Raw genomic sequence first — 12,108 nt, forward strand, 5'->3', positions numbered from 1 at the left:
TTTAAAGGTCGCAGATGGCGCGACGATCGATTAAATCTCCCGCCGTTTTCGCGCCAAAAGTTGGGCGCGCATTGTCTGCTCCCGCGCTAATCTTACGGTCTTGTTTGCAGCGATGGCTGGTTTCGACGACGCCGGAGTCTTTTTCAGCGACAACTTCAGCTCGGAAAACACTCAGGATGACAGCCAGGTCAACCTGCAGGCCGTCAAACGTCGCTTCCGCGATTTCCTGCGGCAATTCCACGAAGGGAACTTCAACTACCGCTACAGGTACTCCATCGCACCACAGCCATGCGCCTTGGTCTCGCGATTAGAATGTGTATTTTTAGGCGCATCACAGGCTGGAGAAGTGTTACGCACGTGAAATCGGATAATGGTTACCCTGTAGTTGCGCGATCTCAGAAGATAGCTACTTCGTGTTTAATGGCGAGATAACAGCGGTAACCGTACGCATGCGGTGCAGCCCGGCGCTTCTCTCTATCCTGCCATTTAATTTTGGCTGTTACTGCGTACACCTTCTGACAGGCCACTCGATATATTGAACCCCTGTGTTTTATTCGAAGTAGCTCAGTTACACCGATATTAACTCTTCATCTGAAAAAGTACAAACGCTGTTCCTGTGTTAGTCGCGGTAACCACATGCTCATGCTAAACTGATACAACTTTTCAGCGCAGAACTTCGGTACACTAAAGTTTTTGGTGCACCTCGCTGCTGATTTAATCGATCCCCATGAAGGTCGCAAAATTGTTGCTGCAGACTCAAACGTTACGAGACAATCCGAGACTACATGCCTAGGCTTATTCGCTTCGTTTTCACGAATTCCTGGCCCTGTAAACTATTGTGGCCTACTGCACTTGATTGCTATTAGCTATGGTTCAAACAGGTGCATAGGCGGCGCCGGCAGCATTTTTTTTTGTCATAAAAGCCTGCTAATGTGAGCTTAGATTTCGGTGCACGATAAAGAACCCCAGGTGGTCAAAATTAATCCGTAGTCCCTCACTACGGCGTTCCTCGTAATGATATCGTGGTTTTAGCACGTGAAACCCCCAAAAGAGAGAAAAAAAAAAGCACTGCAAATACCACAAGAAAACAACATAACTTACACACCCTCAGAAAAAAAAGGACGATCATGCTACAAATGCTACAAGTAAACAGGATAAGTTACACTCTTTCGTGTATTTATTGTTTCCACTGTATTTACTTACATTCAAACAGTAGCTTTATGCAGGAATATGTGCTGGCCTTAAATGCCTATTAAACCACGAGAAATAGTTTTACAGGGGATGCCAATGGAGCCAGCGTTTCGACAAGTGGGCTTGTCTTCATCGAGGCAGCGACCCCTGCTGATACATAGCATGCTAACCCATGCTCCTCTGAAAATGCACACGTACAGCAGTTGTCAACATCGCTTCCTTTCATTTATTGCTCGCAGAGACCAACTCAAGCAGCACTACAACATGGGTCAGTACTGGCTCGAAGTGGCCATGGAGGATATCTCCAGCTTTGACGAGGTGCTCGCTGACAAGCTGAGCAAGCAGCCAACCGAACACCTGCCTTTGGTGAGCATATAAATTGTCCCACTATGCTTGCTTGATAAGCTACTAAGTGCAAACAGAGTCAAAATGAAGAATAAGGCGAAGACGAGAGGACGCGAACACAGCACTGACTAACAGCCATATTTTATTGTGTGTGCACATCAATATTACGTTGTTAGTCAGCGCCATGTTTCTGCCCTCTCGTCTTCGTCTTGTTTTAGCGACGTTTCTTCGCTCGAAATCTGTATGCACCAACCAGCCCAATTCAAGACGCTAGCAGAGTGTATACTGTCAAAGCAAATATTGCTGGACCCTTAACCTCCTTAGAGGACCTGAACACCGGTGAATAAACATTTGCATTGCCCTTAATTGTAGCAGTTACAAAGCTACAATTGTAGCAGTTACAGTGCCATCATCTTGTACACATTTTTGCTGCCCGGTTGCTTCTTTTGAATCTGCATGAGAGCAAACTAAATATCAAGTTGCATTTGGCCTTCCAAGCTACTGGGCGTTCTGCCTACACACTCTGCATTTCTACCACCATGTAGCCACACACATTCTTGTAAGTCATTGATTATTAATAACAGTTCATATTCACCCAATGAAAGCCCAGTTGGCACAAAGGTAAAACTTATTTAAAGCAACCATTTCCACTTTGAAGATTGAAACTAATAGGCACAAAAACTTAACTAAGGTTGATTTAAGCAAAATGTAAATGAGTGTTCTTGTGACATAAAGCTGTCATTGCTTATGATTTTAATTGCATGCAGTAGTGTTCAGAGGCATTGTGTTCCACTCACTGTATTATAGTAAGCAGGGCTCTGTGTTTTCGGATAAATCTGATCAACGCTTGGCAGTAAAATTTTTGACAATTCGGATTTATCCGATAAACTCCAATTTTAACGGCCAATATGACCCTGTTCCGTTCTTTTTTGAAAGGGCATGTTCTAAGCAGTCAGTGATACATCGACTGGTTTGGCCGATTTAAACTTAACCTCACGCACCAGTTTTGCCGTGCACTCTGTCATGCTGGGATTCCGCTGCTTCAGGCTTGAGGACCTCTTGGCAGCCTCTTTCGGAGTAAGTGTCTAGCCACACGCGCAATGCCAGCTAGTGATCAGAAATACCTACATGAGGTCAGTGCCAAAGACATTGTGACGATAAGCTTCTCAGTGAAAGACAGCCCCATTTCCATCAATATCGATCAGTCACTGCGTAGAAGTCCGGCAGTGCAACCTTCTGCGATGGCGAGCTTCCTGGACATTGGACCCTCATGATAGACTTGCAAGTAGTTCAGCAGTGTAACGAAGCATCATTTGGCATGTTGATACAAGCCGCTCTTCAGAAGGTTGGAAAGGCCTTAGCCAACATTGATGTGTTGTGCTTCGATTCAAAGCTGAGAATTATCAATCGAAAGGAATGCGTTTTCATCAGTGACAGCAACCTCGTAAAGTATGCTTTCGTCTATTACAACAAGTTTTAACGTAATACGTACAAACGTAGGTGTTTTGTATTCAAGTGTTTGTGCTTGTGTGTATATGTGTTTATGCATTCAAACCTTCCAGACATCTAAAATACACTTCGTGTGTTTTGGTGTTCAGATATCCTTTCATTTAAGATTTTGTAGTACTGAGAATCAGGAGCGTAGCCAGAAATTTTTTTCGGGGGGGGGGGGGGGGGGGTTCAACCATACTTTATGTGTGTTCGTGCGTGCATTTGTATGTGCGCGTGTATACGCAAGCAAAACTGAAAAATTTCGGGGGGGGGGGGGGGGTTGAACCCCCCCCCCTGGCTACGCCCCTGCTGAGAATAATGCAAAATAAAACTCAGAATTTTGAAGAATTGGGGATTTACAAGAAATAAACTCCGAAAAACACAGAGCCCTAATTATAAGCAACCTGATTTTTGTGGAGCCTCCATAGCACATGTACTACATGTTTCACCTATATCTCTCATTAGCAAATGTAGTCCTGGCATTTAGTGAAATTTAGTGCACTAGACTTGTTATGGGCCCTGCAAATTGAAACTACGCGCCTGGAAATAAAGCATAGTTTATGGTAACGATTAACTTGAAAAATTGATTTTCACACCAGTTTGCAAGAAGACTTGCATGTGATTGGAGCGGATTGCACGAAGGTGTGCTTACAAGTATTGCTTGCAAATCCTCCTCAACAGCTGGAAGAAGCGGCCAAGGATGTTGCGGATGAGGTGACCAGACCTCGGCCCGAAGGAGAGGAGGACGTTGCTGACATACAAGTGTTGCTGAAGTCAGAAGCTCATCCTGTCCCCATGCGTGAGATTAAAGTGAGCCCTGCAGTTGAACACTTCATCACTACACTCAAACCTCATTATAACAAAGTCACATCTGCCACGAAAATAACTTTGTTATATCTGAAAATTCGTGATAAACGTTTCTTTGTAACACTGTAGCTATGACAAGGCTATTCTTCATTTACTTTGTTATAACCGATAATTCGTTATATCCCTGTTCGTTATATCGAGTGTATTATCATCAGCCTGTCTAATCTACGCTGCAGGATGAAGGCCTCCCCAATGATTTCCAGCCCACCCTGGTCTGAGCGAGCCGATTCAATATTATGCCTACCATTTTCTGAACTTAGACGGCCCACCTAACCCTTTGCCGTACTCGGTTGCACTCCTAATCTTGGCATCCATTCCGATGCCCTGACCGACCATCAGTTATCTGTCCTCGTCCCATGACCTGCCCAGGTTCATCTTTTTTTCTCTTCATATCTGCTAAGAGATCAGCTACCCCTGGTTTTTCTCTGATCTACCGTATTTACTTGCATAATGATTGCACTCGCGGAATGATCGCACCTCTAAGTTTTGTCGTCAAAATTCGATCTTTTTCCCCCCGCGTAATGATCGCACCCCGCACTTGCCGCAGCGATATGTCGTGTGCCAAGTCTAGCTCATGATCATCACATTTACCATCTGTCGAACGTTACGTTAAATAACACTTCAAGACTCACCAAGTGAACTGCACGCACCAAACAGATTCCTAATTTTTACCCACCCTTGGTGGAAACGTGCCGTATTAGGATAGCAGCGAAGACAAATGCCCTAGTTTTCACCACATGCCCGCCATGTGTTTCTACGTCTGTGGCAGCTGAACGTGCCCATCTCTGTTTCTGTGCTTTAAAAGCGGACATGGCTACGCTGTTACCACAAATTTACCAATTTAAACAAAAGAATTCATTATTTCGACGGAAGAAACTGTCTTGACGTGTGTGACGCACTCACGACCTCCATGACTCACGAAGAAAAACGCGTTCGCTTAGCTCCGTCAGGCGCCATGTTTGTTTTGATCACGTGGTTTTGATATCCCGCAGTGTTACAGCGGCAGCTGCTTGTTGGTTGACTTGTTGTCATCCTGCAGCAACAAGCTGCCGATGAATTCCCATAATTCCTGAAAAAGCCGCGTCGCCGCCATCGCCGCATTTTTATCGCCGTTCTGTAACGTGGTGGCGTGCTTTGTGGTTGCTTGTTTGAGTGCCGGTTCACGATGGGGCGATACGCGAGTTTCACTGCTGCGTTTAAGCTGAAGGCGGTTGATTACGCGCTTGAGCACGGCAACCACGCTGCCGGCAGGCATTTCGGCGTCGACGAAATCAAAATACAGGCATATATAACGCGCTCGTCGGAACGGAAGATAACCTTCTGTGGGACTGCGATGACACTGCCGGTTCCGACAGGGAATCGAGCGGCGACGACACTGACACCAGTGACGCTTCAGACTCTGAATGAAAGTGAGGGGGTCAGTGAATGAAAAAATTAAAGGGCAATGTGCAATGTATGTAGTTCCTGCATAATGTGTGTGTTTATTACAAAGGTAAGCCTTACTCTACTTTTATTTTTGGTTATGTTCATGATAGCTATCGTAAGATTTCCGATACGCGACTTGTTTGCGTTTTTGGTGCTCGAAATATTATTTCGCGAAAAATTTACCTCGCATAATGATTGCACCCCGAAGTTGGCATCAATTTTTTTGAAAAAAAAGTGCGATCATTATGCGAGTATATGCAGTACTCTGCTATCTTCCTATCTCTTAGAGTTACGCCTATCATTTGTCGTTCCATTGCACACTGTGTAGCAGCCCTTAACTTCTTGAGTTTCCTTGTTATTCTCCAAGTTTCTGCCCCATGTGGTAGAACTGGAGAAATGAAATGGTTATACATTTTCCGAACACCTACACAAGACTAAAAATTAAATTTCTCTGTTAAACTGACCGTGGCACCGTTTTCTACCTTAGACGTGCAAAACCACCTACGTTAAGACAGCTGGAAAGTGGCACTTCAGGCAATGCGGGGCCAGAAAGAAAGAAATGCACAAGTTCATGCATTGTCTGTAGTTTCACTTTCCATTGGTAAACACTAGCTTACGAAGCTTGTTTCTGCAGTTATGTTTTCCAACAGTAAACATTAACCAGCTTTGCTAAGATGCATCGTCCGTACTTATGCTTTCCATTGGCAAATATAGGCCAACTTTCCAAACTTGCATCGCTTGAAAGTCTATCTTGTAATGGGGAACGTGAACCAGCTTGCCAGACTTGCATCCTCACCAGTTTCACTTTGAGCTTGGTGGTAGTGTGCAGAGAGCAGCATAGAAAGACCACCCAGGACAGCAGGTTATGTATTGCCACCAGTGCTTCTACTGGAGAAAAGACAACTAAGGTTTATATTGGTCGGGTATTACAGCACTCCTGCTTTATTTTCCCTGAAACTGGAACGCATTTTAGCCTGGAATGGTCTTGAATAAAGCCTACCGCATTACGCCACAGATGTGCGAAACTCAAGTGCGGCGAGCCAGCAATGCGGCCAGGGTCACTTATGTCAGGGCTTATTATTACACCATTTTTCCCAACACTTGGTACACAAGAATTGAAAGGACAACTGTTTTCTTTTGTTCCTTATTTACTGCTTTCAGTCTGACCAAGTTTCCCGGCTGGTCAAAGTGCCGGGCATTGTCATCGCTGCAACTGGAACCAAGGCCAAGGCGACCAGCATCACGCTGCAGTGCCGTTCATGTCGAGAGACTGTGCCCAACGTGCCAATCAGGCCTGGCCTTGAAGGCTATGCTCTGCCACGCAGATGCAACAGGTGCAGTTACTTTGGATGTACAGTAGACTCGCGATAATTCAAACTTTCGGTTGATGCAAACAAATCTTCAATTTTTGGTTGGCCTGCTATGTTTTCAATGTATTTTAAAGCCGCTTAATTCAAACTGCCCCACTGCACAAATTCAGTTACTTCAAACTGTTTGCTTGTAGATATGCCTGAAAATATCTGCTGCCTTTCTTGCCTCTAGCTGGACATCCAAGTTTTAATGCGATAGCGTTAAAGAGCTCGTTTCGCAGAAATTCCGGTGTTGGTGTCATTGGTTGCGACCAAAAAATCGAGAAAGATGCAAATGAAATAAATAATAAAGATCTTAGGTTTGATTGGGATTCGAACCCAGGCTGTCTGCGTGGCAAGCAGGTGTTCTACCACAGAGCCACACCATTGCTTGAAATTGCTTCGGAAAAAAACACTACAGTAGAATCTCGATGATACGATCACGGCTAATACGAATTTCGGGATGATACGAATTTTTCTGTGGTCCCGGCCAAGGCCCATTAATTTACAACGTGCTTGAGTACGGTTGTTACGAACTGATTTTTGACCCGCGTCGTTTGATACGAATAAACGCCGCCCCACCCAACGCAACGTTGGCCCCACCGACGGCCGCGGAAGATAGCAGCGTGCACTTACGGCGCTGGAATGCGTGCGGCGCCGCCGGTTTGGCACGTTGCCAGCGCCGCCGGCGAGCAGCGCGCGACAGCCTCCAAAATCTGCGCGTATCGGAGGCCGGAGTGTGCCTTTTGCTTTCTCTTGAAGATTACAGATGGCGCTGGCCACGTTTTTTTTTTTTTTTTTTCTTGGTGCGGAGGCAGGCCGGCAGGCGGAGACGCCGGAGAGGTAGAGGTAGAGTTACTGTATTTAGCATATACAGTAACTCTAGGTAGAGGCACGGCCCGCGGGAGCTTCTTTCTTCTATGCGTGCCGTCGGACGGAGTGGTTGTCGTTGCTGTGCTCGAGCCCGCGTTCTTGCTTTGTTGTGATTGTGCCTTTTTTGCCGAGTGGCAGCAAGCTATGTCTCGCAAGCGGAAAGCCCTCTCCTTTAAGGAGAAACTGGACATTCTTCGAAAGGTCGATGAGGATCCCAAAAGAAAACGGACGGAGTTGGCTAAGGAGCTAGGCCTCGCAACGTCGACATTAAGCACAATTGTTGGACAGCGGGACTCAATAATGAAGAATGTGCTTTCATTCAACGTCAACGCGAGGCAAGCGAAGACAGCCCAACACGTGAAGCTTGAAGAAGCTCTTCTGACCTGGTTTAAGGAGGTTACTGCAGCTGGTGTGAACATCGATGGCAAAGTGTTGCGTGAGAAAGCCGACGAGATCGCACTTGCTCTGCGCATCGACGGATTTCAGGCCTCAGGTGGGTGGCTGCACCGTTTCAAGACGAGACACGGTCTCGTTTACAAAAGCGTCTGTGGGGAAGCGAAGAAGGCTGACGAGACCGTTGTTAGCGACTGGCTCGCGAAGCTGCAGTCACTCATCTCTGGGTATGAGCCTCGTGATGTTTTTAACGCAGACGAGGCTGGCCTGTTTTTTAACCTTCAGCCTGAGAAGAGCCTTTGCTTAAAAGGCGAAGCGTGCCAAGGAGGCAAGAAAAGCAAAGAGCGAATAACGGTGCTTTTGTGCTGTAACGCCGACGGGTCGGAGAAACTTAAGCTGACGGTAATTGGCAAATCCCAAAAGCCTCGGTGTTTCAAGCGCGAGAGCCATTTGCCGTGCGTCTATCGCGCAAACAAAAAGGCGTGGATGACGGCGGCCCTGTTCGAAGAATTTCTGTCGCTCCTTGACAGAAGGATGGCCTGCAAGAATCGGAAGATTGTTTTGATTCTTGACCAGTGCGCCGCCCACCCGAGGCAAGTAACGCTTCAAAACGTCAAACTGATCTTTTTGCCCGCGAACACGACGACGCACCTGCAACCGCTTGACGCTGGAATAATAAAAAACCTCAAGCATCATTTCAAGGGCCTTCTTGTGCGCCGCCTACTTGCCAATATTGACAGAAAACACGAAGGCGACCTGCGGATAAGCCTCCTGGACGCCATCCATTTTATCGCTATGGCTTGGGATCGAGTAACGCCGACTACCATAGCAAACTGCTTTGCGAAATGCGGCTTCTTCAGGAGTTCCGAAGAGGTGCCCTCAGAGCAGGAAGAGCCAATTGAGGGTTGGGAACTGCTTGATGCTGGGTGTACAGCTGAAGACTTCTGCACGGCGGATGACAACCTCGCCACTTGTGGTGCGCGCACGGTGGAGGATATTGTTGAGGAGGCCACATGCGAGGTTGCCGATTCCAGCGATGATGGCGACAACATAGACGAGGGCGATGGTGAAGGACTACCACCGGCGGCTGAAACGCTGCACGCGCTCGACGTCCTGAGGCGTGCTATGGCCGCTGATGAAATCAGGGACGACACGTGCACGCGTTTTTACGGATTTCAAAGAAGTCTGCTGAGTGACTTCGCGAAAAAAAAGAAGCAGAAAGACATTAGAGATTTTTTCTGCAAGAAATAAATGTTTTTTTATGTGTTCCTAAAAATGAGTTTGCCTCTGACTGTTAATTTAGCTAGTTTTACATGTGTTTCGGTGATACGAATTTCGGCTAATACGAATATTTTTCGTGACCCCGCGGGATTCGTATCATCGAGATTCTACTGTATATGAATGTCATGTGGCGCCTTAACTAACGCATGCAATATTGCGTGGCAGAAGCGTAGAATCGTGCCAGGCGTCAAAACATGTCAGTTGCGCAACGAGTGGGTGTTTAAAGGCCCACCCATTAGAAAGCACTCGGACATATTTAATCATAATCAGCTGCAAAAGCATCAACAAAGTGAGCAGCTGCATAGGATTGCTTGTTGCCTTACGAACGCGTAGTGGGCAATTAACAAATCTACTCGCAGTATGCATTCTAGTATAGTTTGAAACTGCCAATGTTATGCTCACAGTCATTTGTTTCCTTACGGCACGGTTGAGGCATGCACTGAGAACCAAAGCCAGGCTAGCAATGGGGAAAGTGATGCGCACGGGGCTTGATTACACTATCGCATTTTACTCTTGAAGGTGAAGCTCAAGCGTCCTCCATGTTTTTATGTCACGAACTGTTGCAAATAAAGCCGATTGCCTGCCTACAAGACGGCCAAACTAGCCAGACCACACATACCAGCAATTGCATACTGACTGAGGAAGAAAGACAAATAATCAAGACACTCTGGCCTTGGTCAATCGTGTGCCGAATGCTTTTTTAAGGTTACTTATGCCACAGTACACTGGCGTCATGCGGGAAAGCATCATAAGATTGGGAAGGGGCTACTGGTTGTCGCAGGACACAACACATTTCGTCCCTTAATTACGCACGCTATGATGCGTTGTATAATAACGAGTACTAGTGTGATTGCTGAAGTGTAAAAAGCTTATTTGCAATCATGCCAGCAGTCTGTGATGTTGGTGCGGCCCCAAGAAACAATAAACATCACAATACTAGTTGGTATGTTGCCCAGAGTCACATCTACAAGAATTTTTTATAATTCAAACAAAATCCTGAGGTTCCTTCGAGTTTAAATTATCGAGAGCCTACTGTATTTTACTTCTGTGCATCCTTGCCTCATTAAAATTACCTTGACAAAGCAGTTGCTTCAGAGGAAATATTCCTTGGTGCGAATACAGCTAGTTTTCAGTGCAATAGAAGCACACCCACGAAGACGAGGTTTGGTAGGCTGACTTTTTCAATTGGCTAAACAGTTGGGTTACATTTTGTAATAATATCTTATGGTGTAAAAACATGGGTTACGTGTGGCTGCTTTCTTACGCACTCGGTGACTTCTTGCTCGGGTAAACTTCTGCAAAGATGAACAAGGCCATGGTCCCTTGAAGTTTATATCGATGGAAGACAATTGTGTGCAGAACTTAGCCTCATATTGCGCTGCTTCAAAATGAACACGAATTCACTGCTGCAATGTACACAAATTAAAAATGAAGTTTTGGTTGGATGTTTGTACAATTTTATGATAGCACGCATGTGTGTGCATGCACATTCATGCACAATTTCTTTTTTCGCACATTCAGCATTGCTTCAGATAAGCAGTCCATCATAGCATCATTTCTGGTTTTGCGAAGGTTTTCTTCTAAAACGCCCTTTGTCTTTATTTCACAGCGATCGCGCGGGGCAGCCCAAGTGTCCAGTGGATCCGTTCTTCATTGTTCCCGACAAGTGCAAGTGCGTTGACTTCCAAGTGCTCAAGCTGCAAGAAGTCCCCGAAGAGGTACCCTATGGCGAGATGCCTCGACACCTCCAGCTGTATTGTGACCGGTATGAGTTTTGTGGCCATTATCCTCTAATTCAGCAGTGGGAATGCGGATTTTATTAATGAATCTGTTTCGTGTCTTTGTGTCCTTCGTGTCTGTCGATCAGTGGCTTAGACAGTGGTGCTAAGCACCGGGTTGCAGGCTTGATTCCCAGTTTGGCAGTTACATTCCAGTGGACTCGGAATGCAAAAATTCTTATGTTCCATGTTTTTGTGCATACGTCAAAGAACCTCAGTTGGCCAAAAGAATAATAGTGAGTTCTTCGCTCCAGAGCCCCTTGTAACCAGCTGAGCAGTTGCAGAACAATTAGCCCCAGAAGCTTCTCTGTTTGTTCTGCAGTCACAATTATGACTTTATTTTCTGTGGTCATAATTTAGAAGTAGGCCTCAGAACTTTTTGGCAGTGCACTAGATTCTTAGTAAATGGAGACTCAGTTAATGGAACTGTCTCTAATATGATTGGTTTCGTACTTCAATTCTGTACCCCTGTTCATCTCTGCACCCCTGTTAATCTCTGTCAATGAAACTCCTGTTAAACGGAACATATCCTCCTGGTCCCTTCGGGGTCCGTTTAACGAGACTGTACTTGTGGGATGAATATTGATCACAGCTGATCACACATAAGCATCCAATTAGTATTAGTGTGGAATGAGCGTGGAATACTATAACCATTGAAGACACGGCAGAAGTGCATGCTTGTTCTCATGTTTTTTACACAAGTCTATTGATCTTTGCTTATTTAAGTGGTACGTCTTGCCCACTCGTGACCGCTTCCCCATTGTCTTGATGTTACAGGTACCTCTGCGAACGTGTCGTGCCTGGCAACAGGATTACAGCCATTGGTGTCTACTCAATAAAGAAGACTGGCCGTCCTAACAAGGTGGGCAGTTGATTTGTAGCCTTTTGAATCTTATGTAATAAGCATGGGTGGACGAGGGAATACTTGGCGTGGAGCTTTCTCTATAGGGGCAGCCACTGCCATAGGTAAAAGCTGCACTTCTCTTTTGGGATTATGACATGGCATAGCTTTGACCGTACCCTCTAAAAGCAGTGAATGTACGGAACAATGCTAACATTAGATACACACATTTATGCAAGGTTCAGCACTTCTGATCAATTTCGATCCATTTGTC

General features: G+C 45.8%; 1 protein-coding gene across 1 annotated transcript in view; it reads left to right on the forward strand.

The window, feature by feature from the left end:
- Nucleotides 1-12,108, forward strand: part of LOC119374218 (DNA replication licensing factor mcm5) — a 26,761-nt gene continuing 14,653 nt past the window's right edge. Inside the window, exons 1-6 of the mRNA XM_037644276.2 lie at nucleotides 1-267; nucleotides 1,431-1,557; nucleotides 3,709-3,837; nucleotides 6,481-6,653; nucleotides 10,825-10,980; nucleotides 11,771-11,855. Coding sequence (XP_037500204.1) covers nucleotides 113-267; nucleotides 1,431-1,557; nucleotides 3,709-3,837; nucleotides 6,481-6,653; nucleotides 10,825-10,980; nucleotides 11,771-11,855 — 825 coding nt within the window. The 5' untranslated portion in view covers nucleotides 1-112. The remainder of the gene's footprint in view (nucleotides 268-1,430; nucleotides 1,558-3,708; nucleotides 3,838-6,480; nucleotides 6,654-10,824; nucleotides 10,981-11,770; nucleotides 11,856-12,108) is intronic.

This window comes from Rhipicephalus sanguineus, chromosome 11 (genome assembly GCF_013339695.2).
Source record: "Rhipicephalus sanguineus isolate Rsan-2018 chromosome 11, BIME_Rsan_1.4, whole genome shotgun sequence".
Taxonomy (NCBI): domain Eukaryota; kingdom Metazoa; phylum Arthropoda; class Arachnida; order Ixodida; family Ixodidae; genus Rhipicephalus; species Rhipicephalus sanguineus.